Raw genomic sequence first — 21,549 nt, forward strand, 5'->3', positions numbered from 1 at the left:
TGAGATTTTTTGAGAGCTTTGTTCTCGGTGGCATCGCTGCCCCCTACAGGCAAGGAATAGGTAGAACCTCACATTTATTGAAAGAGTGAGTGTAAAATAAACAATACATTTTTATATAACCTTTCCAAATGTTCAAGTGCTCTGATCAGTTGCTAAAGTAGCACAGTCCGGGTGCCCCTCACTTCATACAAGTGTAATTTTTGAGGGGCGCTATAGCCCCTCCTATGTCCAGCTTTAGTGTGTGTGCACAAACTTTGTCCTACACAAACATTAAATTCCCATTGACAATGAATGGACAATTTTACATCATAGTGTAAGCACAAACATTGCGTAACACAGACATTGATATGTTGCATTGAAGACAAAAGTGAGGAGGCAAAATATGATTGGCCGAAATGAGATGATGTATGATGATGTACGATGATAAGAGCGCCCCTCACTTCACACAGGTGTGATTTTTGAGGGTTGATAGCCCCTCATATATACAGCTTTTGTTCACACACGTCTCAATATTTGCCATTGACATTTGACAATAAAAGGAGAATGTCCGTCAAATATGATGTAAATTTGTGGCAATAAACATTAAATGCCATTGACAATGAAGGGAAAACTTACGTCATATGTAGACAAGCAACGGCGAACCAATCACATAAATTCAGTTGTTCATGAGATGGTCTATGATGATGTAAGTGTGATTTTTGAAATTAGAATTAGAATCTGTAATGTAATATTCGATTAATATGGTTCAGTCAGACAAGGACATTCTGTATAGGGTGCATTCGGATATAGCACATTGTGCACACTGTGCAATACAAACTAATACGTGAGTGCGCTCCCGGTGCGCATATCCGAACACACCCATAATGAGGACCTACCTAATTCAGTAGAGCATGACTGACAACGATGTAATCCAAACATAACTTTATTCAATAAACTCATTATTATGGAACACCGGCCGTTTTGAACCCTATAGTTCCTCCTGGCTGCGTGTCCAAGTGTCCTTGAGCAAGACACTGAACTGCCCCCGATGAGCAGGTTGGTACCTTGCATGGTTTTCTTCACCCTCAGTGTGAAGCATAGAATGGCAAATACTTTCTGCCCATTGCGGACAGGTCCCAAGATGGAAAGACACACAGTGTTGATGATCCATGATGTCATGGCACTGACGTCACGGTACTGACATCACACTACTGATGGGCTCACCTCTTCGCGGTGTTATGCCTGCCATATTGCATTTGAACTCATTTGTGACTTGTGTCAGTCAAAGGGGTTGCATGTGAGTGACGTAGGGTAGGGTCCTTAAAGTCTTTAAAGGCTAAGATTGTCATACTCTTTCTTCATTGTGCATGCATTCTTTGTCGTTGTTTTAATCTCATGTTTCGTCTTTTGTAACCTTGTTCTGTTCGATCAGATAAAGCATAGGATATGAGTGGGCATCGTTCTAACGGCGCTGTCCAGTTTGAATGTGGCTCCTGGGAGAACCATTCGTACAAGGACAAAGACAAGCACAGGGAACACAAGAAGCCCAGGGACCACAAGAAAAGAAAGGAACGGAAGGAACAGGAGAAGTCTGCCAAGCACAAGGACTCGTCTGGCAAAAAGCACAGGGACAAGGACAAGATAAAGCACAGACACGGCAGCAAGGATAAGCACAAGCACAGAGAGAAGAAGAGGGATGACAAGGAGAAGCCCGAAGGGCTTCAAGTCCTCGTCAAAGAGGTGAAGTATGAGCCTGATAGTGACCACCTCACCGTGCCTAAACACAAGCATACTCTGAAAATGGAAGGGAACGACGACAATAGCTCTGATTCCAAGCTTAAGAAGATAAAGACTGAACGTGATGAAAAGATTTCCAGGAAAAGGAAGCAAGACGACTGCAAGGACGTCGTCAAGCCCAAGAAGGCAAAAGACCAAAACGGGGAAGACTCTGATGGAAAGAAGAAAGCGACCAAGGAGCCAGAAGACGCGTACAAGTGGTGGAAGGAGAAGAGGTACACTGATGGCACCAAGTGGACCACTCTGCAGCACAAAGGACCCGTGTTTGACCCGGAATACGAACCACTTCCCAACCATGTCAAGTTTTACTACAATGGGGAGCACATGAAGCTTAGCCCGGGAGCTGAGGAAGTGGCCACCTTCTTTGCAAAACTGCTGGACCACGATTACGTAAAAAATGATATCTTCCGGAAAAACTTCTTCAACGACTGGCAGAAGGATATGACGGAGGAGGAGAAGGCTAAAATCAAAGACCTGGCCAACTGTGACTTCAGAGAGATCAGCGACTACTTCAAGGCTCAAACGGAGGCCAGGAGGGCATTGTCGAGGGAAGAGAAACAGAAAACCAAGGATGAGAATGAGCGCCTCCTGCAGGAGTATGGCTTCTGTATCATGGACAAGCAGAAGGAGCGCATTGCTAACTTCCGCACTGAGCCGCCTGGTCTTTTCCGGGGCAGAGGAGATCACCCCAAGATGGGCATGCTGAAGCGTAGGATAAAACCCGAGGACTGTACCATTAACTGCAGCAAAGACTCCAAGTGGCCCAAGCCTCCTCCAGGCAAAGGGTGGAAGGAGGTCCGTCACGACAACAAAGTAACCTGGCTTGTGTCCTGGGCAGATAACATCAAAGGCTCCATGAAGTACATAATGCTGAACTCCAGCTCCAGGGTCAAGGGGGAGAAAGACTTGGAGAAATTTGAGACGGCCCGTAAACTGAAGAAGTGTGTGGACCGTATCAGGGCCCAGTACCGCGACGACTGGAAGTCCAACGAGATGAAGGTCCGACAGAGGGCCGTGGCACTCTACTTCATCGACAAGCTCGCCCTGAGAGCCGGTAACGAGAAAGAAGAAGGAGAAACAGCAGACACGGTGGGCTGCTGCTCCCTCCGAGTGGAACACATCACCCTCCACCAGGAGAAAGACGGAGAACCGTACGTGGTAGAGTTTGACTTCCTCGGTAAAGACTGCATCCGGTACTACAATGCGATCCCTGTGGAAAAGAGAGTATTCAAAAACCTCCGTAGGTTCTTGGAGAATAAACAGCCCCATGATGACCTGTTTGACCGTGTCACCACCGACATCCTGAACAAGCACCTCCAGGAGCTGATGGACGGTCTGACGGCCAAAGTCTTCCGTACCTACAACGCCTCCATCACCCTGCAGCAGCAGCTCAAAGAGCTCAGCGAGCCCCGGGACAATGTCGATGCCAAGGTCCTGTCGTACAACAGGGCCAACAGAGCAGTAGCCATCCTCTGTAACCATCAAAGGGCGGCGCCCAAGACCTTCGAAGCGTCCATGCAGACCCTGCAGGCCAAGATCGACGCAAAGAGGGAGCAGCTCTCCGCCGCCAAGAAAGAGGCGAAGAGGGCCAAGGCCGTCTTCAAGGAAAAGAAAACCGAACAGTTCAGGAGGTCCGCGGAGTCCAAGAAGAAGGCGGTCCTGAGGATAGTGGAGCAGCTGATGAAGCTAGAATTGCAGGCCACCGACCGCGAGGAGAACAAGCAGATCGCTCTGAGCACGTCCAAGCTCAACTACCTGGACCCACGGATCTCTGTGGCCTGGTGTAAGAGCTTCAACGTTCCCATTGAGAAGATCTACAACAAGTCCCAGCGGGACAAGTTTGCCTGTTTTATTGACATGGCAGAAGAACACTTTGAATTCTAAGACCCCCCTTTATGAATTCTTGTGAGCTTGTAGATCTGCTGTTATTGCCTGCGATTAGTCACATCAGGAGAGAGTCCAAACTAACACCAACAACAACAACAATAGTAAAATACTAAAATCTATTTCTGAGATTTGTGAGGTATTTCACCCATGACATTATAGTGAAATGTTAAAAAAAAGTATATATTCACCATCTGCAAAAGCTTCCCTATAATACGAATGTTGGGGTTTAAGTGGTAAAGGTTGAAACAGTTGATCTTTTTTTTTATTGATCCCCTATCTTTCTTTTCACTCAGTAACATAAATGGACCGTGATGTAGGCCTATCTATGACTTACTGTATGATTCCATATGTGGGCATAGGTTTCCACTTGATTCAAGTGATATCCACTTCCTTTTATGGCTTGGCTTTAAGTGATAACGTCATGAATTTACACTTTGTTTCTCGACACATTTTTTTTAATGGCCGTGTACGGCCAGTGATTCAAGGGCTGGGACCAGGCTCTAATCTGTGCCAATCTGAGCCCCATTGACTTCCATTGTGTAATAAAGTAAATGTAAACATTTCAAAACGTATAGACGGGAATCTAATCTTAACCCAACACAGCACATCTGGCACTGGATTGGTCCAGTGGTGTGTCAGATTAGCCGTGGACCGACAGTCTCATTGACTTCCACTATTAAAAAGAAAATCACACTTGTGTGAAGTGACGCCCACTGGGGCTGCCACATGACGTCAGTAAAGGTCTGCAGACTTGCCACATGACGTCATGTCATGTCTGAAAGCCAGACGTGCCCCTTAATCCATAGACTTGGCTGCCACATGATGTCACGTGGGTGCTTTTTGTGTCCAGCTTTTAGTGTGTGCATGTGCACAAACTTTGTCCTACGCAAACATTAAATTGCCATTGACATTGAATAGACAATTTTACACCATAGTGTGAATTTTACGTCATGATGATGTGCGATGATAAGAGCGCCCCTCACTTCACACGGTTGTGAAGGAGAAATTAGGTCATATGTGCCTCAAATATGATGTACATTTGTGGCAACACAAACATTAAATGCTATTGACAATGAAATGAAGGGAAAATGTACGTCATATGTAGACGAGCAAATCGGCTAACCAATCACACAAATTCAGTTGTTCACACGGGTGTGATTTTTTTTGAGGGGTGCTATAGCTTTTAGTGTGTGTGCACAAACTTTGTCCTACACAAACATTAAAATGCCATTGACAATGAATGGACAATTTTGGATGTTTGTGTAAACACAAACATTGCGTAACACAATGATGACGAAGGTGAAGACGCAAATTGTGATACTTTTATCCATAGATTTTGCTTCCACATGACAATTTGTTAAAGCCAGATGTTGGAGGGGCTTGCACCCCACCCTCAAAAAGTGGATATTATGCAAACCATAAGATGTTTTAATGTGACCGGCCACTGGCCTAGTGTTTAACAGGATAGGGTTCTAATAAGGGTTGTTATACCACATACCGTGATGTCAGCACACTCTCATGAAGGTGGTGCACCAAATTTGGGGATATAAATAAATGTGTCAGCGAGGGCCACTGGCCCATAGTTATGTGTTCGCTGGTGTTCAGTGACCTCCAGCAACATCGATACCACTGATGGGTACGAAATGCCTGCGAAGAAATTCCCACTGAACATGTCCAAGAAGCACACATTCAGTCACGTCTTAAATGACCCGGTGCACGATGACACCAACGCAGCAACCGCTGGACGTGCCGCGGCGCCATCGGCACCGCACCGGGTCGATCCGCTGAGAAAGAACAGGCCGCCGTTCCCGTGGTTCGGCATGGATATCGGTGGCACGCTGGTGAAGCTGGTCTACTTCGAGCCGAAGGACATCACGGCGGAGGAGGAGCAGGAGGAGGTGGAGAGCCTGAAGAGCATCCGGCGGTACCTGACCTCCAACACGGCCTACGGCACCACGGGCATCAGGGACGTGCACCTGGAGCTGCAGGACCTGACCATGTGCGGCCGGACGGGGAACCTGCACTTCATCCGCTTCCCCACACACGACCTCCCGGCCTTCCTCCAGATGGGCAGGGACAAACACTTCTCCGGCCTGCACACCACGCTCTGCGCCACTGGCGGTGGGGCACACAAGTTCGAGGCCGACTTCCGCAAAATGGTCGACCTGCAACTGCGCAAGTTGGACGAGCTGGACTGTCTCGTCAGGGGGGTGCTGTACATCGACTCGGTGATGTCCAGCCGCTCGTCGGAGTGTTTCTACTTTGAGACACCGACAGAAAAGGAGCGTTCCGTCCAGAGGCCCTTCTCGCTTGAGAACCCTTTTCCTCTGCTGCTGGTCAATATAGGGTCCGGGGTCAGCATCATGGCCGTCTACTCTGAAACCGACTACAAGCGGATCACCGGGAGCAGCCTCGGTGGTGGGACCTTCCTGGGTCTGTGTAGCCTGCTGACCGGATGCTCCAGCTTCGAAGAGGCCCTGGGGATGGCCTCTCAGGGCGAGAGCAACTCCGTGGACAAGCTGGTGCGGGACATCTATGGCGGTGACTACGAGAGGTTCGGACTGCCAGGCTGGATCGTGGCCTCCAGCTTCGGCAACATGATGTTCAAGGACAAGCGAGAGTCGGTGTCAAAAGAAGACCTGGCCCGGGCCACGCTGGTCACCATCACCAACAACATCGGGTCCATCTCCCGGATGTGTGCTCTCAACGAGAACATGGAGAGGGTGGTGTTCGTGGGGAACTTCCTTCGGGGGAACACCCTTTCCATGAAGATCCTGGCCTACTCCATGGACTATTGGTCCCAGGGACAGCTAAAAGCTCTCTTCCTGAAGCACGAGGGCTACTTCGGAGCAGTCGGGGCTTTGCTTGAGCTGTTCAATTCCTCTTCTGCGGAGCACAAGAATGAAGACGTAAAGAACGAGACTTGATCTCCCCAGACTAAGGAGCTGCCAATTAAGTTCTTCCGTATACGGTATCTGGTTTTTTTCTTTTTCTTTTTTTTTCTGGTGCCCAAGACAACCAACCACAATCAACAATCTTGCTTAGAGGAAGGGTTTAGTGGCTGTGACATGCCCAGAATAAATAGTCATCTCCATATTTTCTCAAACTTTCAGCCCATGGTCCAACATCCTTGTTGATGTTTAAAAGCTGTTCAAGTGGCTACTTTACCAGGCTTTAGCCTAGCTAAACAATACTAAAATATAATTACTGATTTTATAATGTTTTCAAGTAAAATTTCGTACACATATTAATCTAACCTTTATTTCGGTTGATTACACACACACACACACACACACACACACGTTTTTCAGGCATGTTAACGGAAAATACTGACTATAGTTGGCCATGCCCCTTCCGTCTGCACTTGGGGGGACGAAGGCCCGGGGAGGCCTGCGACGCCCTCTTAGCTTGGGGTTGCTTATTGTCTCCATTTCTGAAACGTTTGGAATGTTTTTGACAAATTATCAACCATTTTACTCACACACAGACACAACACATATGTGTGTGTGTGTATATATATAAATGTTAATTCTGTGCTTAAAAATAATAGGCCTACAGTGTGTCAGCATCTACATTCTATACGACACGGTGTTGGACTACCACACGGTAGGCCTACATATTGTGCAACATGTTTAAACATTTTTGGACTACGTCCCTACAGGACAGCTTAACTAAAGTAGCTGCACTACTTTACTACTGTAAAGTAGTTAATGTATAGCATTCACAATAATTTTAGCCACTTTATCCATTTAATCGTTATTTGTGTGCATTAGAAATGTTTTGAATAATGTATCATTTCTTAACACAAATCTCTTGTGGGGGTCTGGCACAGTTAAACATCTATACTGATGCGTGAACTTGGACACATCACCAGTGTTGTAAACGGTAAACCTGGGATCATTGGGTGTTTCTGGGTCTTACAACAGGTGACCCGGCCAAGGTTGATCAGACTCAGACAAAGTATAAAAAGTACAAAACCTTTTCAGATGGGGTTCTGTGACTAATCATACATCAGCTTGGGGGTGGTTGGCACGAAGGGTTTGAGAACCACCGTTTGTATGAAAAAGAAATGTCACCAACTTCAAGACATTTTTTTTATTATTATAATTCCCTTCACTGAAACATATGGGCCAGTTGGTCTAATGACAAGTCACACAATGACATAAGATGACGTGATGAGAGGAAAAAAGGCAATTTGATATGACAAATTATCAAAATGAAAAGGGGTACAAGAGTACAACAGAACCTCTCATTTTAACATATCAAATGCTGGATTGTTCAGATTAACTGAGAGTAGGCCCAGTTTGTACATTGGTTGCCAACTTCCCGGTCAACATGTGAAACATCCATCAAATGGGATTATTATGCAGCAATTTATAGCTAATCCCCAAGACATCATAATGGCTCAAAAGCAGTACTGTACTATTTATTCTCAAATTAGTTGAAATGACATCTCGTTTCTTCATTTTGCGACTGCCATGATGAAATAGATTGAAAACATTGCAGAAATGCCACCCAACTAATCTAACGGAATATTCCTATACCAGTATATTAGTTTCACTATATGAATAGCCACAAATAACTTATTAAAGGAGAAAATATTTATCACTATTTGGATTTTCAATGATCTGGAAGAACTACAGTATATGACAACATGATACTAAAATCTCAACTCCCCACAAATGCCCGTAGTGCTGAAAACAGAAGTTAGACCTTCATTTTGACATCATGACTAAACCAGCAACAACTCAAAGTCAACGGTAATACAAAAAGAAAACTGGATTATTAAATGCATGTTCAACACATGACCTTGATGCAACCAAGAATGTGTTTCATGCACAAAACAATACAAAACACAAGAGAAAATCAAGTCAAAGAATCACTTAAAACAAGCACTCTTTTCTGCATCCGGGAAGCAGGAAAGGACAAAATAGAGAATCTTGAAAAGGAACAGAACATTCACACCAGTGGGACTTAAGAAACATACTGGAATAAATAAACGTCACTCCCTGAACCAAGAGAACATGAATAATGCACAAACTTACAGTGAAAAGTCAAAGGAATGAACAAAGCTCACAATCGCCACTTGCAATGATGCTGCAAATTGACTTATTACTGCCAAAATACTCATTCAATATTTGCATATGGAGACCAACTGTTAAGTATAGGTTTAGAGGACAGAGGAGCCATGTTTCTCTTTTGATACGTTGCTGCACACCGAAAGTAGCAGATCTACAAGTTTAGAGCTGGTCACATACGGTTTGTGGAAAAGGCTATGCTCAAAATGCAAGTATTGATACAAGGGAGGAGCTATTACATCAGTGGTTCTCAGAGTGGGGTCCCTCAGGAGTTCCTTGAGGGGGTTCCAAATGGACACCTATGGGTCCATTTGTACTCTCATAGTGAGGTCCTTGAAATTAACAGTTTGAGAACCACTGTCTTAGAGGTGAACAGTAAAACATGCCTGCCTGCTGCCCCCCCCCCCTCAAAAAAAAAGAAGCCATCTCAGTTGATGACATGAGCTAATCACAGACAAATCAAGGACAGGACAGATCATTCTAATCAAGGACATTGAGCAGACTAATCACATTACAGTGTGACCATATCAACATGACCAAATAAAATAAACATAGTTTCCCCTGGTTGATTATCATCTTGTGTTGAAAGTTGAAACAACCTATTTATTCTAGTTCAACTTGTAGATCTGTCATTTTCAGTGCACAACGCTGGAGTGCAATCCAAGTATAATTCGGGCAAAAAGCAGCAGCTACTTAAGGTGATAAATTGTTGGGCTAGTAGTAGTGTGATTGTGTGGTGTTGGTTGGACTGTTGTGTCGGGTGGGGAACGTGTAGGTTCTGCTCTGGTTCTACCCTCATCCCTCCAATTCAAAGCCCATGCCCACTTTGTGTCCACCAGCGTTGAAGTTCTTCCCATCGATCAGGGCTGAGAGGGTGACCTTGACACCTAGAAAAGACGAGGGGAGAAAAGTGAATCATTTTCAGCACAAACTTAGAATAATTCTCAAAAGTTTGCTTGGTGTAACAGACATAACACGTGAAAATCATATTTTACAGCATAGCGATATAAGTTTACAGAATATAGAAATACAATATATTGTATTATGAATTCTAGTGCAACTCACTGTATTATTAGTCATTGTGCTGTTTGTTTGTTTTTTTTTTGGGGGGGGGGGGTGTCTCTCTAAATACTGTACATTTCTCTTGTTTTGTGTCAGTTTCTTACCTTTTTGAAAACTTTTATACTGACCAGTATGCAAACTCAAAAAGTTCCATCTGAAGAGACCGTGTATCGACCCCAGGGTTTTTTGTGGTCAGACAATATAAATATGAGGCCAAAATTCCAAGTGTGGTCAGTGTGTGCTGCAATCCAGAGCCTTTGAAATGGAGTTGCAACACGCTTTGCTCTCCTGGCTGCAATGTGATCACTAGGTTCATGTATCAAGTATTGAACCCATAATGAGGATTCAATGTCTAAAACTATACACTTACAGTAGCATTCTACGAACTAAAGAAATAATACAAAAATAACAAACATTGGCCCAGGCCGTAGCGTAACGGTCTGGGCACCGGACTGGTAATCCAGTCGCAGTGTGCCGCGGGTTCGACTCCCGGACCCGACACGGCCTTTACTGCATGTCATCCCCCCATCTCTCTCCCGTTTCCTGTCAGCCTACTGTCTGTCCCTTCAAAAATCAATAAAAGGCGTAAGCCGCAAAAAAATATCTTAAAAAATAAATAAAAATAATAACAAACATTTATTTGTATATGGCTTAGCCTTTATGCTTTTTTTGGCATTTACCATTTTTAAAAACATCTTATAATAGACTATCGACACATTGTGAGCTTGTGGGTCGGCTATTTGAAGTACTTAACCCATTCTGACCGGGCACCCATTTTGGTATTAGCATCATGTTATGCTTTAGCCATTTAAAAATAGCATATCCACAAGCTCATATCGCGCCGCCGAGTGGCGCGATACGAGCTTGTAGTTCTGCTATTTTTTTTAAAATCGAAGAACGACTGACATTTTTTCAATCTGATCTCAGGTCAGAATGGGTTAATCAGACCAGTGTGTGTCCAGCGGAAACCTCGTATGAATCTGATCTCAGGTCAGAAGGTTAAAATAGACAAAACGTGTGTCATTTGTAATGCTCTCCATGCAGAGGTGTGAACTGTATGTGTGATGAGCGTAACCGTACCTGCCCTCAGGCTCTGGGTGTAGCCGATTCCAACCAGACTGGCATTGTTCACTTTGGCCTGAAAACGGACAAAAAACAGAGACAAACAGTCATAAACCCAATAGTTGGACAAACAATTTTGGGGTCCCCAGCAAAAGTAGTTCATATTGCATCACCATAATAATAATTAAAAAATGAATGATCTGGATTTTGTTTTCTTCTGGGGATCCCCGGCACAAACATCTTTCAGATGGGTGGTCCGTGGCCAAATACATATCAAATTGGTCCTTGACATGAACCACTGACCTAATGCTCATCAAACTGAGGGGTCACTGGAATGACAGAGGCTGAGAACCACTGAACTTACAGACAGAGAAGCGTCGTTGTCCAGCTTGTATTTGCCGGCGATGCCGAAGCGAGTGTTGTTGCTGCCGGCCGTCCAGGCCAGAGTGACCGCAGTCTCCAGCTGATCGTTCACCTTCTGATAGATGGAGCCACCAAACTCTGTCCCATCATTTCTGAAACGATGACATTGCAGTCATTTAGCAGACCAGAGCGATTGACAGTAAGCAAGGTAAACGCATGGTAATGCATAGACAGGGCCAGTGTAGGCTTAGGTGCTGCAGCACAGGGCACCAAACGGCAGGGAGAAAGCAAAAGAAAACAATCGCAGAAGCACAAGGCTAGGGCAAGTGCTACAGCAGGGTTCCCCAATACATTTTCCTCAAGGGCCATATTTTGACTAGGGTACCAGGCTGGGGGCCGAGTCGGCACGCGCGAGGTCTTGCCCTGAAAATTTTAATAGTGGTTTGTTGATTACGTTTGATGAAGTAATGGTTATTTTCTTTTGAGGCATTAAAAAGTCCTTAAATGGACACATCTGGCGACGAGAACCACTGGTTTAACCCATTAAGGACTGGAACGCATCTGTGAATATATATTCTTTCACAGCAAAGGTTTTTAAGTCAAGTATTATGAAAAGTGTGGGAACCACTGGGTGAAAGTGCTTACACGCTGGCATGCAGTTGGAAGTCGTCGGCCCTGTATCCCAGGGAGAAGTTGTTCTGCGCCAGCTTAGACTTGGCGGTGTCGAAGGACATCTGGTAGCCCGCCAGCCAGCCCTCCAAGCCCAGCACCGCAGCGGCGTGCACGATGGGACCCTCGAAGTCGATGTCACAGCCCATGTTCACGTAGTCGCGCTTGTAGGCAGTCTTCAGCTTGCCACTCTTCTTACTGACAAAGAGACCAGGGCAGTGGTTATTTCATGAATTAAAGCAAAAAATGTTGCATGGCCAAGTCCTAAATGTGCGATTCGTGAAACGTTACAAATTGCTTTAGATTACAAATGACTTTAGATTATTCACCCTGTGTTTGGTACAAATGAGGTATCCACTGCAACCTTCAATCCTTGAGTCAGCTGTGGGCGAAGAAAGAAAGCGTCAACAATAAACAAACCTTTAAATACCTCAACATTGTATAATGTGAATAACTCACAGTACAACGTTTAAGGCAATACATCTAAGAAGTTAAGAACCCTTCCCATAGGTTGGTGCATGAATGAACTATTTTCCCATTTATAAACATACATAAGCCAACCAGGAGAAGAAATCACAGATTGTGGCTTTAACCTTTGCCGTTATTAAATATTCAAGACCATTGGGAATAAACCATTGGGACCATTGGGAAACCATATGGAAGATTGTTCTGAACATATCGCTACTAAAAACTTAAAATGCTCTAATCTTAAAACAACTCAAAACAGCCGGTCTACAAGCTTGAGAGCTTGTAGACAGACTCTCTTTTCTGCACAACCTACTTAAAAAAAACATGCATGGTTTTTATAGTCCAGAAATGAGTGAAATCAGTCGTGGTGACTGAGAACTTTAAATCCATGCATGCACTGAATAGGCAACAGAAAATCTAATCCGCAATTTTCAGTGACTTTAAACTCAATCTCTGAATGCCCAAATCCATTTCTCAAATTCTACAAATTCTACTACATATGGGACTCAAAATTATAGTAAACATACACACACACACACACACCTGGTCCTCCACAGTGACCTCTGCAGCCAGTGTGTTGTCTGTGTTCCACTTGTGGTTGAAGGTGAGGCCCAGGTCTGTCATCTTGTACTTGGTCTCTATGCTCCCTGCAGCCTTCCCTGTGTCCGTGTTGCTGGAGCCTGACGTGTTGAACTCCTGACAGAGGGCGCCAGAGAGTCACATCATGAGGGACACTGGTGGACCAGTTGTAGACCCCTGGTTCACAAACGTTTTAGCTCGAGACCAAAAGGAGAATTTGATGTCTCCCCGGGAACTCCAACTAGTGAAAACAGCCAATCTACAAGCTCTCAACATGTCACATTGCGAGCTTGTAGAATGGCTATTTTCACTAATACTAAAAAAATAAAAATAAACAGATTGTCATGTCTGAAAAGTTATATTTTTCTTTTCATTCATTAATATTTTTTGAATTAAAAAGAAAAATGTAGGAAATTAAACTGTAAAATGGGTCCCGACGCAGTGTGGGTTTTTAATAGACCATTATATTCAGGGTTAGTTTTGCTGAGGGGGGGGGGGACAACACCACTACATGTTCCAAAAGTTAACGGTCTGATACGTTTCAAATTTCAGTTTGATAATATCAAACCATTTCAATTTAACAATTTCGTTTTAAAGTGCATGAAGCACAATTATTCTTTATTTAAAAATCACACCGTGTGAAGTGAGGAGCGCTCTTATCACACATCATCTCATTCTTATCTGGCCAATCACAATTTGCGTCCTCACTTTTGTCTTCAATATTTGTGTTGTTTGGACATACTATCATAGGAGGGGCTAGCAGGGACACACCTTGTCAGCTTGTGAGCATACATGTAGATCAGCTACATTTAGCCATTGGTTCTGCTACAAAATATATAGGGTTTAATTGGTGGAAAATATCCACCATCATTCGAAAGAAAAAGCTACACTCTAAGAGAGGGAGTGTACATGGTGTTAGAAGTGGCGAGGCTGTTGGAAAAAGGCATTCAATAGTAGTGTTAGTTAAAAAGGAAGAAGATTACTTTTAGTATTAATGAGCAAACTTGTGAACAGAACTGATTATTGAATGAACATGAGGTGAAACAACGTTAAGCAGACAAAAATCAGACAATGATACATGCAACATTGTACATATCTGGACAGCAAGACAACCGTGAACATAAAATTGCATACAGAAAGCATGTGATTTTTATGAGTAGACAACAGATACTGCAGTTTAACACAGATGTAAAATAATAAGGGTTATTGGCCTTCGTCGTTCAACCTTCTCAGGCCATGAGATGCCAAAATAATTCATATTTTAAGTCATTTTAACTGGGGTAAGTCACACTAACTCTGGACCACCCCCCCCCCCCCCCCCCCAAATAATCTCATTTTAAATTAGGACCTGCCAAAATAATTAGATTTTAACTGAGACCTCCCCCCAAAATAATCTAATTTTAACCGAGGACTGGCCAAAATAATCACATTTTAACAACCCATACAAGCACTTGGTTGAGGCATTACATTTTGTTTGACTTTGTTCTACAGATTTTGTATGTTATAGTAGTGTATTTTAGAAATGTGCAGATACCCTGTATACACTTATACTGTTATTAAAGGTGTAGGGAAACGGAAATGGTGATCAATTTATTTTGAAGTTTCAACATGAAACACCGGTCTGAAGTTTCTGAACCAATCAGAGCGTCGCATCCCTTGGCGATGGGACGGTAGCTATGCTATGCGCAACAGCGTGGTTTTGATTGATTGATTGAAATCTTTATTAACAGTTTGTAGAATTTACAGTACATTTTAAGCACAAACTCAATACAAAGACTGGTATGTGTTTGTTTACAAATCAGATGGTTGGCCAGCACAACCAGTTTACTGTTATGTGGCTTATTTCTAGTTATAATGTTTTCAGATACATATTTTAGCGTGATGATTAAGTTGAAACCGAGTAATACACTGTCTGAATGTTATCTTGAATGGAAATAAAAACGGAGGATTTCTGTAATCAGAAGCAGCTGTGTTGGATGGATGCGCAAATATGGGGAATTAAACGGGTGAGCTTCATTTTTATTGGCTTTTATCGATGTGTATCTCTACACGTCATCACGCAGCACGTTTTCGTTTTAATAAATAATACAATCGTTTTTATGGACTTTTGATATAAAAACACAGAAATGAGAATTCAACATTTTTTGGCATCCATTGTTAGGTATGCCCATAATGATGACCACGGATATGGTCTAAAAGTGTGAAAAACGTCTTTTTCATTTCACTACGCCTTTGTTTACTGTTGAGTGAGAAAAGAAAAGAAAAAGCGTTTGACATAAAGCCAATCATCTGGGGACATCCCGATTCCCCACCCCCAATTTGAGAACCACTGCAGTAGAACATTGTTTTATAAATGGGCCCCCCTAGTGGTATGCAGAGGTACTACAAAGTATGTGAGAGAAAGAGGGAAAAATGTAGTTGACCATTGTGTTTAATGATAACAGTATTTGCCTAGTTATCAACTCATTATCTACTGCAAATACCCAGAGCAAGCATACAGTACAGTCGTCTCTCTATTTTAGATTGTATAGAAGTAATTTCTCAGAAATGTAAACTGTTCAGACAAAAGTAGTATGTGCAATCGACGGTCCTGACCCAGAACCGTTTCCATCCAAGAGTTTCATAATATTATTTCATTAAAACGTGTTTGATAACCTTTTAGAAAAGAAAAGGTTTGAAAGCTGTGATGACATTATGAATAAGAATCACCCCGTTCAATAGTATTTCTAACACAGCTAAAACTAATTATTTACATTAAAATAGACATAATTGCGCTTTTCCACTTTTTTCCCACCATCTAAGTGAACATCGTGCAAAAACAGCCAATCTACAAGTTCTAAATGTGTTGCGTTGAGACACATTGAGAGCTTGTAGATTGGATTATTTTCACTGAATACGTTTGGTTTTTTTGAGACAAAGGGGTTTAAGTGGTTAGAAATTATTTAAAATGAGTTTTGTTTTTGTTTTTTAAACCAAAAAAAAAAGCATGCATGACAAATAGAAATACATTATAACAATTGGTAACTTCACAAAAAAGAAAATCAGAAAAATAATGAAATTGTGTGGTGGTGAGTGACCATGTGAAGGGAAGAATGCAACATAGCGTGGGTAGAAGTAAATAAAGAAATAAAACATCCGTTTCACGTTCCACAAGCACAAATGAACGGCTTTAGGCTTTAGGTACCAGGGCTTACCATCTATGTACATGAGAGTGAGAGAGGTCCGGGGCAAGGAGTCAGCAACATGGAGACAGAGCTGGGGTTAGCAGGAGCAGTAGAGAGACACGCATTCTCTAGGATTCAATTCAATTCAATCCGAGCAGAAAAGCATTACAAGCGCCTGTGGCAACCTGCAAATCTTTATGGTCAACCAGTAAAAGTTACAGCAAGGACTGGGGTACATAGTTGAATACAAGAATGCTCGCCCCGGGTCAAATCCAGCGACCTCGGAATGGTCGCCACTGCCACCAGCCCACCACGTATTCCTAAACATAACCTTAGTAAAGATATGCCTCATAAACTTTAACGTCAGTAAAACTATGCCTAAGCCTAACCTCAGTAAAACTACCGGTATGCCTAAATCCAACCTTAATCCTAAACGTAACCTTATCTCAGTAAAACTATGACTAATTACTTAACCTTATTCCTAACCTTAACCAGAGTAAAACTATGCCTAAATCTAACCTCATTCCTAAACGTAACCTTACCTCAGTAAAACTATGCCTAAATGTAATCTTATTCCTAACCTTAACCTGAGTAAAACGGATAAGCTCAAACATAGCTCTGCTATATTGTGGATGCTTTTGTGTGACGCTGTAGTATGATCAAGTAGGAGCATTACTTATAAAAAGTTAAAATATGGAGACAAGAGGTTTCTTCCCGGCAGCAATGTAGAGATAAGGCCAGACCAGGATCCTTCCTTGTCTGGCCTTATCTAGACACACAGATGGAGAGCAGGGTACACCAGGTGAATGAAAAACAGGGACAAGTTTCCTCACCACTCCATTTTGTGATTTTGTCTTCAGGTCCAGCTTCAGAACACCAAACCCTGATGAAAGAAGATACAGTTAGGCCTGTCACAATTATTGCATAATCACGGCATATCAATAGAAGAGCCGGGAGATAAAATACAACCACCCCAATTGTATCACTTATATTGTATTAACATACTCTACCATACAGATGTACTAGTATCTTTATGGTATAAAAACGATGTTTCAATTATTTTCAGGCAATTAATTGAAGTCTTAAACTGAATTGGAACAGAGGTGCTACAGTACTATGAACTGTTAAGATACTTTTCTTGCTGCTGCTGCTGCTAAGAAACTGAAGAACAGATAAAGTGAACGCTTGGAAGTACCGATAGGAGGCGAAGCCTAAATCTAATTAAAAAGATAAATACATTAGCACTAGAACGATTGACCACTGCACATCATGAGACAGTCCAGTGCTTCTCAGACATACTGTAGGACAAGGGCCTTCAACAGGGTGTCCGGGACCCCAAAGGGGTCCTCAGTTACTACCAAATATTTGTGAGATACCCCCCCATCCTTACATCCCTATTCTGACAGGAACATTTGATTAGGTGTTTATGGCTGTGGTTCAAATACCCACCATAGCCTTTGTTGAATATGTCCTTGGCAGACTTGCCCAGGTCAGCGTATGAAGGAGGGACAGCCATTATGCTAAGAGAGGACATGAGAAAGACAGAAGTCATGAGACCGTTTCATAGCACAAGTAGGGTTTAGTTGGGATCCGGAAACCAGGGGAATCAGACATTGAGAAAACAGAATCGGTTCTGTCACATTTGGAACCATTTCCAGAACCAGGTTTAAACACACCGTCAGAGCTGGTATGTGGAACTTCACGTCTGCTATACAATTAAAATACCAGTGGCTCTTAAATTTCACAGACCATAATAACTCTGAAAGAGTACAAATGGAACCATTTGTACACTCTCAAGAGTTACAAGACCAGCAAAGGGTACATTTGGAACCTCCTATAGGAATTGTTAAAATAAACCATTAACCCATTTTGGGGCGAGAACCCCTTTTGGTGTTTATGTTATGCTTTAGCTATTGAAAAATAGCAGATCTACAAGCTCATAGCGCGCCACCGAGTGGCGCGCTACGAGCTTGTAGGTCTGCTATTTTTGAAAAATCGAAGACTGACATAGAAACATAGCTTTTTCAGAAAACTGTCAGGATGTAGAAGACATTTTTAGAATCTGATCTCAGGTCAAAATGGGTTAAGGAATCGTTATCGTTAAAATCCTAAAGTATCCCAACACGCCAAATTAGGCCTACTGGTTATCAAAGTAAAATGAGCAGTTGTTTGCTTTGCTGTTATTAATAATCGCATATGCTTGATTGCCAAGAGAGAGAGAGAGGACAGCGCAAGTCGTAACAAATTATTTGAATGAACATATGGCGACACGTTCTGAGCTTGTAGATCTGCTATAATTCTGTGCGTGCGCACCTTCCATGCCTGCACGGCACGCGCTCAATTAAGAAAGATTTATTGCAGATGCGCTCATTGCGCTGATGACGGCCACGTTCAGAGCCTCAGAGGGGCGAGCGAGAGGGGAATTCTTTCAACATAAAATGCTACATTCCAATATTAATCAGCAGGAGTAGTAGTCGTGGAGACAGGAGAGCAGGTAACGGAATGCTTTTTTTTTTCCTCTCTTTTTTTGGGGAGGGGGGGGGGGGGGGGCTGACCTGTTCTGACATTCCATATGTTGATCTGACCTCATCAAACCCTGTACACTCAAGACACGCTCCATATATGGCCAGTAGAGAATTCATTCCATGTTGATCTGACCACCCATTCCAAAGCACCAGCGCTCGCCCAGTGGTCTGCTGTCACCCAGGCAGATGCGTGCACACGCCCTCGCCCTCAGGGCGTCTTACTGGTAATAATACATTTGATAACAGCTTTGTCTGTCTGTCCGTTGATGGTCAATACTATTAACATGAATAGGTTATTTATTCTATGTTATTATCTGATAAGCACTGCAGCCAGCCTATTATAAGACTAAAACTAATTTGAAATATTTTTTTGGGTGGTTCCCTGCAGTTCAAATGTGATTTGGGTGGTCCTCAGTTCAAATATGATTATTTTGGGTCGTCCTTTGGGTGCTCCCCACTTCAAATAATGATTATCTTGGTGGGGCCTGACAACATTGAGAACCACTGCACTAGATCTCTCCAGCCTAGGAAAAGACGAATTAAGTGGATTAACATATCATACCTATAAAATGATTGACCAACCCTGCTGCATGGGGCCATGCATGACATGCAGCCATGGATGTGGACAAAAGGACAGAAGGGGGAGGGGTGGGGGGTTATAGTTGCTTCAATGGGGGCGAGTGAGGGTTGTAATTGTTCATTCAGTTGGTCAGCTAGCTTGGCTTCTTGCAGCAGGTCTTGGCAATTATAGCAGATTGTGAGCATAAACTCGACTGCTCGAGTAAATTGCAGCACCAGCCACAATGACACCCCACCACCCCTGTATCTGAATCTGAACCTAAAATTCCCAACACAACATGAATTTCCATAAAACAGTTAATATCAGGGGATTAACCTGTAGCATTAAAGGATATTATACATCATATTACATAACTTCTTTATTCGCTAGCTAGTATAGCGTAACATCCTTCCTTTAGCTTGGACAGAAGCAAGGGCTAAGCATGATGTTAGTCAAAAAATTACAAGCTAGCATGTCGGTCTAGCGAGCTTTATAACAAGTAATATTGATACAAAATACACTTCAGGTTCATACCAATGCAAATGTTGTTTGGCGAGGAGGAGCCGGGTGTACACAGCCTTGGAGAGAGACACAGAGAGAGGAGAGGAGACAGAGAGAGATGCTGCTGCTGTTAGCACACTGGTTGGTGGTGATGGTAGGGCACAATGAAGGAGACATACGGAGCATGCGCAGTCTGCCTGGTGATTTATAGGCTACTTTAGCCAGAGCCGCAAAAGGGGGAAATCAGCCCTCAACAGCTTCTGACAGAAACATCAGGAAAGGTTGGGGTGAAAACGCGTAAAATCGGCCCTCAACGGCTTCTGACAGAAATATCCAGAGCCCCACAAAGGATGGTTAGTATTTCGTAGATTTTGATTATTATTACTGCAAAACATACATTAACCACTTCAGCCCTGGCCTATACATTTCGGTCATTTGAAAACTTGTGAAATTACATTCTTCATAATGAGTGCATTTTGACACCAATACAGTTTTGAAATCCAGACTTTTACTTGTAACGGAGTAGTTCTACATTGCAGTAACCTAGTCTTGTCTTCTGCAGTATTTAGTCAGCTCAAATGTCCCTCACCACCCACCCCCTTTCCCCCCTCTCTGTATATGTTTCTTTTCCCGTTTTACCTCCTTTATGATGAATTTCTGTTCTGTTCTTTGGCTATAGAAGTGTCTATTTGTATGTCTCTAAATGTTTTGATGAATTGAACAAGGTGGATCCTCTTGTAAACAAGTGTAATGCTTAATTGGGTCGTCCACTCACAGTTAACAGTCTTTGTATTGAGTTTGTGCTTGAAATGTACTGTAATATTGCAAACTGTTAATACATATTTAAATCAATCAATCAATCAAATGACAGATTTGGTGTGCTTCCTCTTATGGAGCATTTTGTATTATTTCTTTTTTATCAGACACAATTAGTCGTAGTGGCTGAGAACTTTAATCCATGAGATTATTAATTGTATAACAAATCCATTTCAGTCCAGTCAGTAGGGTCTAGGTCTATATGGATGTAACATTGCCTTTGGGATAAATAATAAAATAAAATAAAGGAATGGCGACATCTTCTGGTCACTGGTGAGAATAAAGAACAGACAATAACATATTCTAGATTAGAATAACTAGATAACGCCAATGACTAAATGCAATTTAAATTGAATACTTTTTATTTAAAAAAACATTCCAGTGTTTTTGTTGCCCCATTTTCAACACAAACCAAAAAGGTGAGATCACATTTGAGAGACTCAAACACCTTGGCTTCTAATCTACAGTCAGATCACATTTTCCAGTCTTGGTTCCATTTATGGCCAGTCGGGATCTTCCCAATGTGTATAGGGGAGTGGTTGTCAAAGTAGGGTCCGGGGAGGCCCGTGGAGGGGTTCCAGAGGGTCCCCAGCAAAATATGTTAAGCATAATCATCTTAACCACAGACATTATCCATCCAAAGCAAATATACAAGCTCACAGCTGGGAGCTTGTAGGCCTACATCTGCAAATTTTGAACATTTTTTTAAAGGTTTGAAAAATATTGAATAATGTAGAATTTCTTAACACAAATCTCTTCTGTGGGGTCCCTGGCACAGAACATTATCAGATGGGTGGGGGTCTGTGGTTTATGTTGGGTGGGTGGGGTCTTCAACTTCATATGAAGTATCCCAGATAAACCCAATAGAACAGATGCCTATAGGTATCACTGGTAAATTGATCTCAGGCTATTGGAAGAAGTATGGCATTCTGTCTGCATTACCTTAGTCTTGGTGACCTTTCATTGGAATTGTATAGACCAGTAGTTCAGGTTCTCAAAACATTATTGCAAGACCCTCCCCCCATGACATGCATGACGGA

The 21,549-nt window shown here is 42.7% G+C and overlaps 3 protein-coding genes across 3 annotated transcripts; 2 read left to right on the forward strand and 1 right to left on the reverse strand.

Annotated features, from left to right (window-relative positions):
* Positions 1-1,425: 1,425 nt before the first annotated feature.
* LOC310878951 (DNA topoisomerase I, mitochondrial-like) lies at positions 1,426-3,660 on the forward strand (the record flags this gene model as incomplete). The annotated part of the gene is made up of 1 exon (XM_083793367.1): positions 1,426-3,660. One exon carries the CDS (start codon positions 1,426-1,428, stop codon positions 3,658-3,660), a length of 2,235 nt encoding a protein of 744 aa, XP_083649493.1.
* Positions 3,661-5,306: 1,646 nt separating this feature from the next.
* LOC310878952 (pantothenate kinase 3-like) lies at positions 5,307-6,758 on the forward strand (the record flags this gene model as incomplete). Its single annotated transcript, XM_083793368.1, has 1 exon — positions 5,307-6,758. The coding sequence occupies one exon, from the start codon at positions 5,307-5,309 to the stop codon at positions 6,588-6,590; it is 1,284 nt and encodes a 427-aa protein (XP_083649494.1). The 3' UTR covers positions 6,591-6,758.
* Positions 6,759-9,159: 2,401 nt separating this feature from the next.
* On the reverse strand, positions 9,160-19,852 carry LOC310879492 (non-selective voltage-gated ion channel VDAC2). Its single transcript, XM_083794223.1, has 9 exons — positions 19,727-19,852; positions 17,558-17,628; positions 16,942-16,991; positions 12,909-13,061; positions 12,227-12,279; positions 11,874-12,095; positions 11,230-11,380; positions 10,884-10,941; positions 9,160-9,628 (listed from the first exon to the last, which is right to left on the reverse strand). The coding sequence occupies exons 2-9, from the start codon at positions 17,622-17,624 to the stop codon at positions 9,537-9,539; spliced, it is 846 nt and encodes a 281-aa protein (XP_083650349.1). The 5' UTR covers positions 17,625-17,628; positions 19,727-19,852; the 3' UTR covers positions 9,160-9,536.
* Between the last annotated feature and the right edge of the window lie 1,697 nt (positions 19,853-21,549).

This window comes from Protomyctophum parallelum, assembly GCF_964188405.1.
Source record: "Protomyctophum parallelum genome assembly, chromosome: 21".
Lineage (NCBI taxonomy): Eukaryota > Metazoa > Chordata > Actinopteri > Myctophiformes > Myctophidae > Protomyctophum > Protomyctophum parallelum.

Coding starts and splice junctions, on each gene's coding strand:
- LOC310879492 (XM_083794223.1), bottom strand. CDS start 17,624: ATGGCTGTCCCTCCTTCATACGCTGACCTGGGCAAGTCTGCCAAGGAC. Junction 13,062..16,941: donor CAAAATCACAAAATGGAGTG/GTGAGGAAACTT, acceptor GCCCTCTGTCAG/GAGTTCAACACGTCAGGCTC. Junction 11,381..11,873: donor TTCCAACTGCATGCCAGCGT/GTAAGCACTTTC, acceptor TCATCGTTTCAG/AAATGATGGGACAGAGTTTG.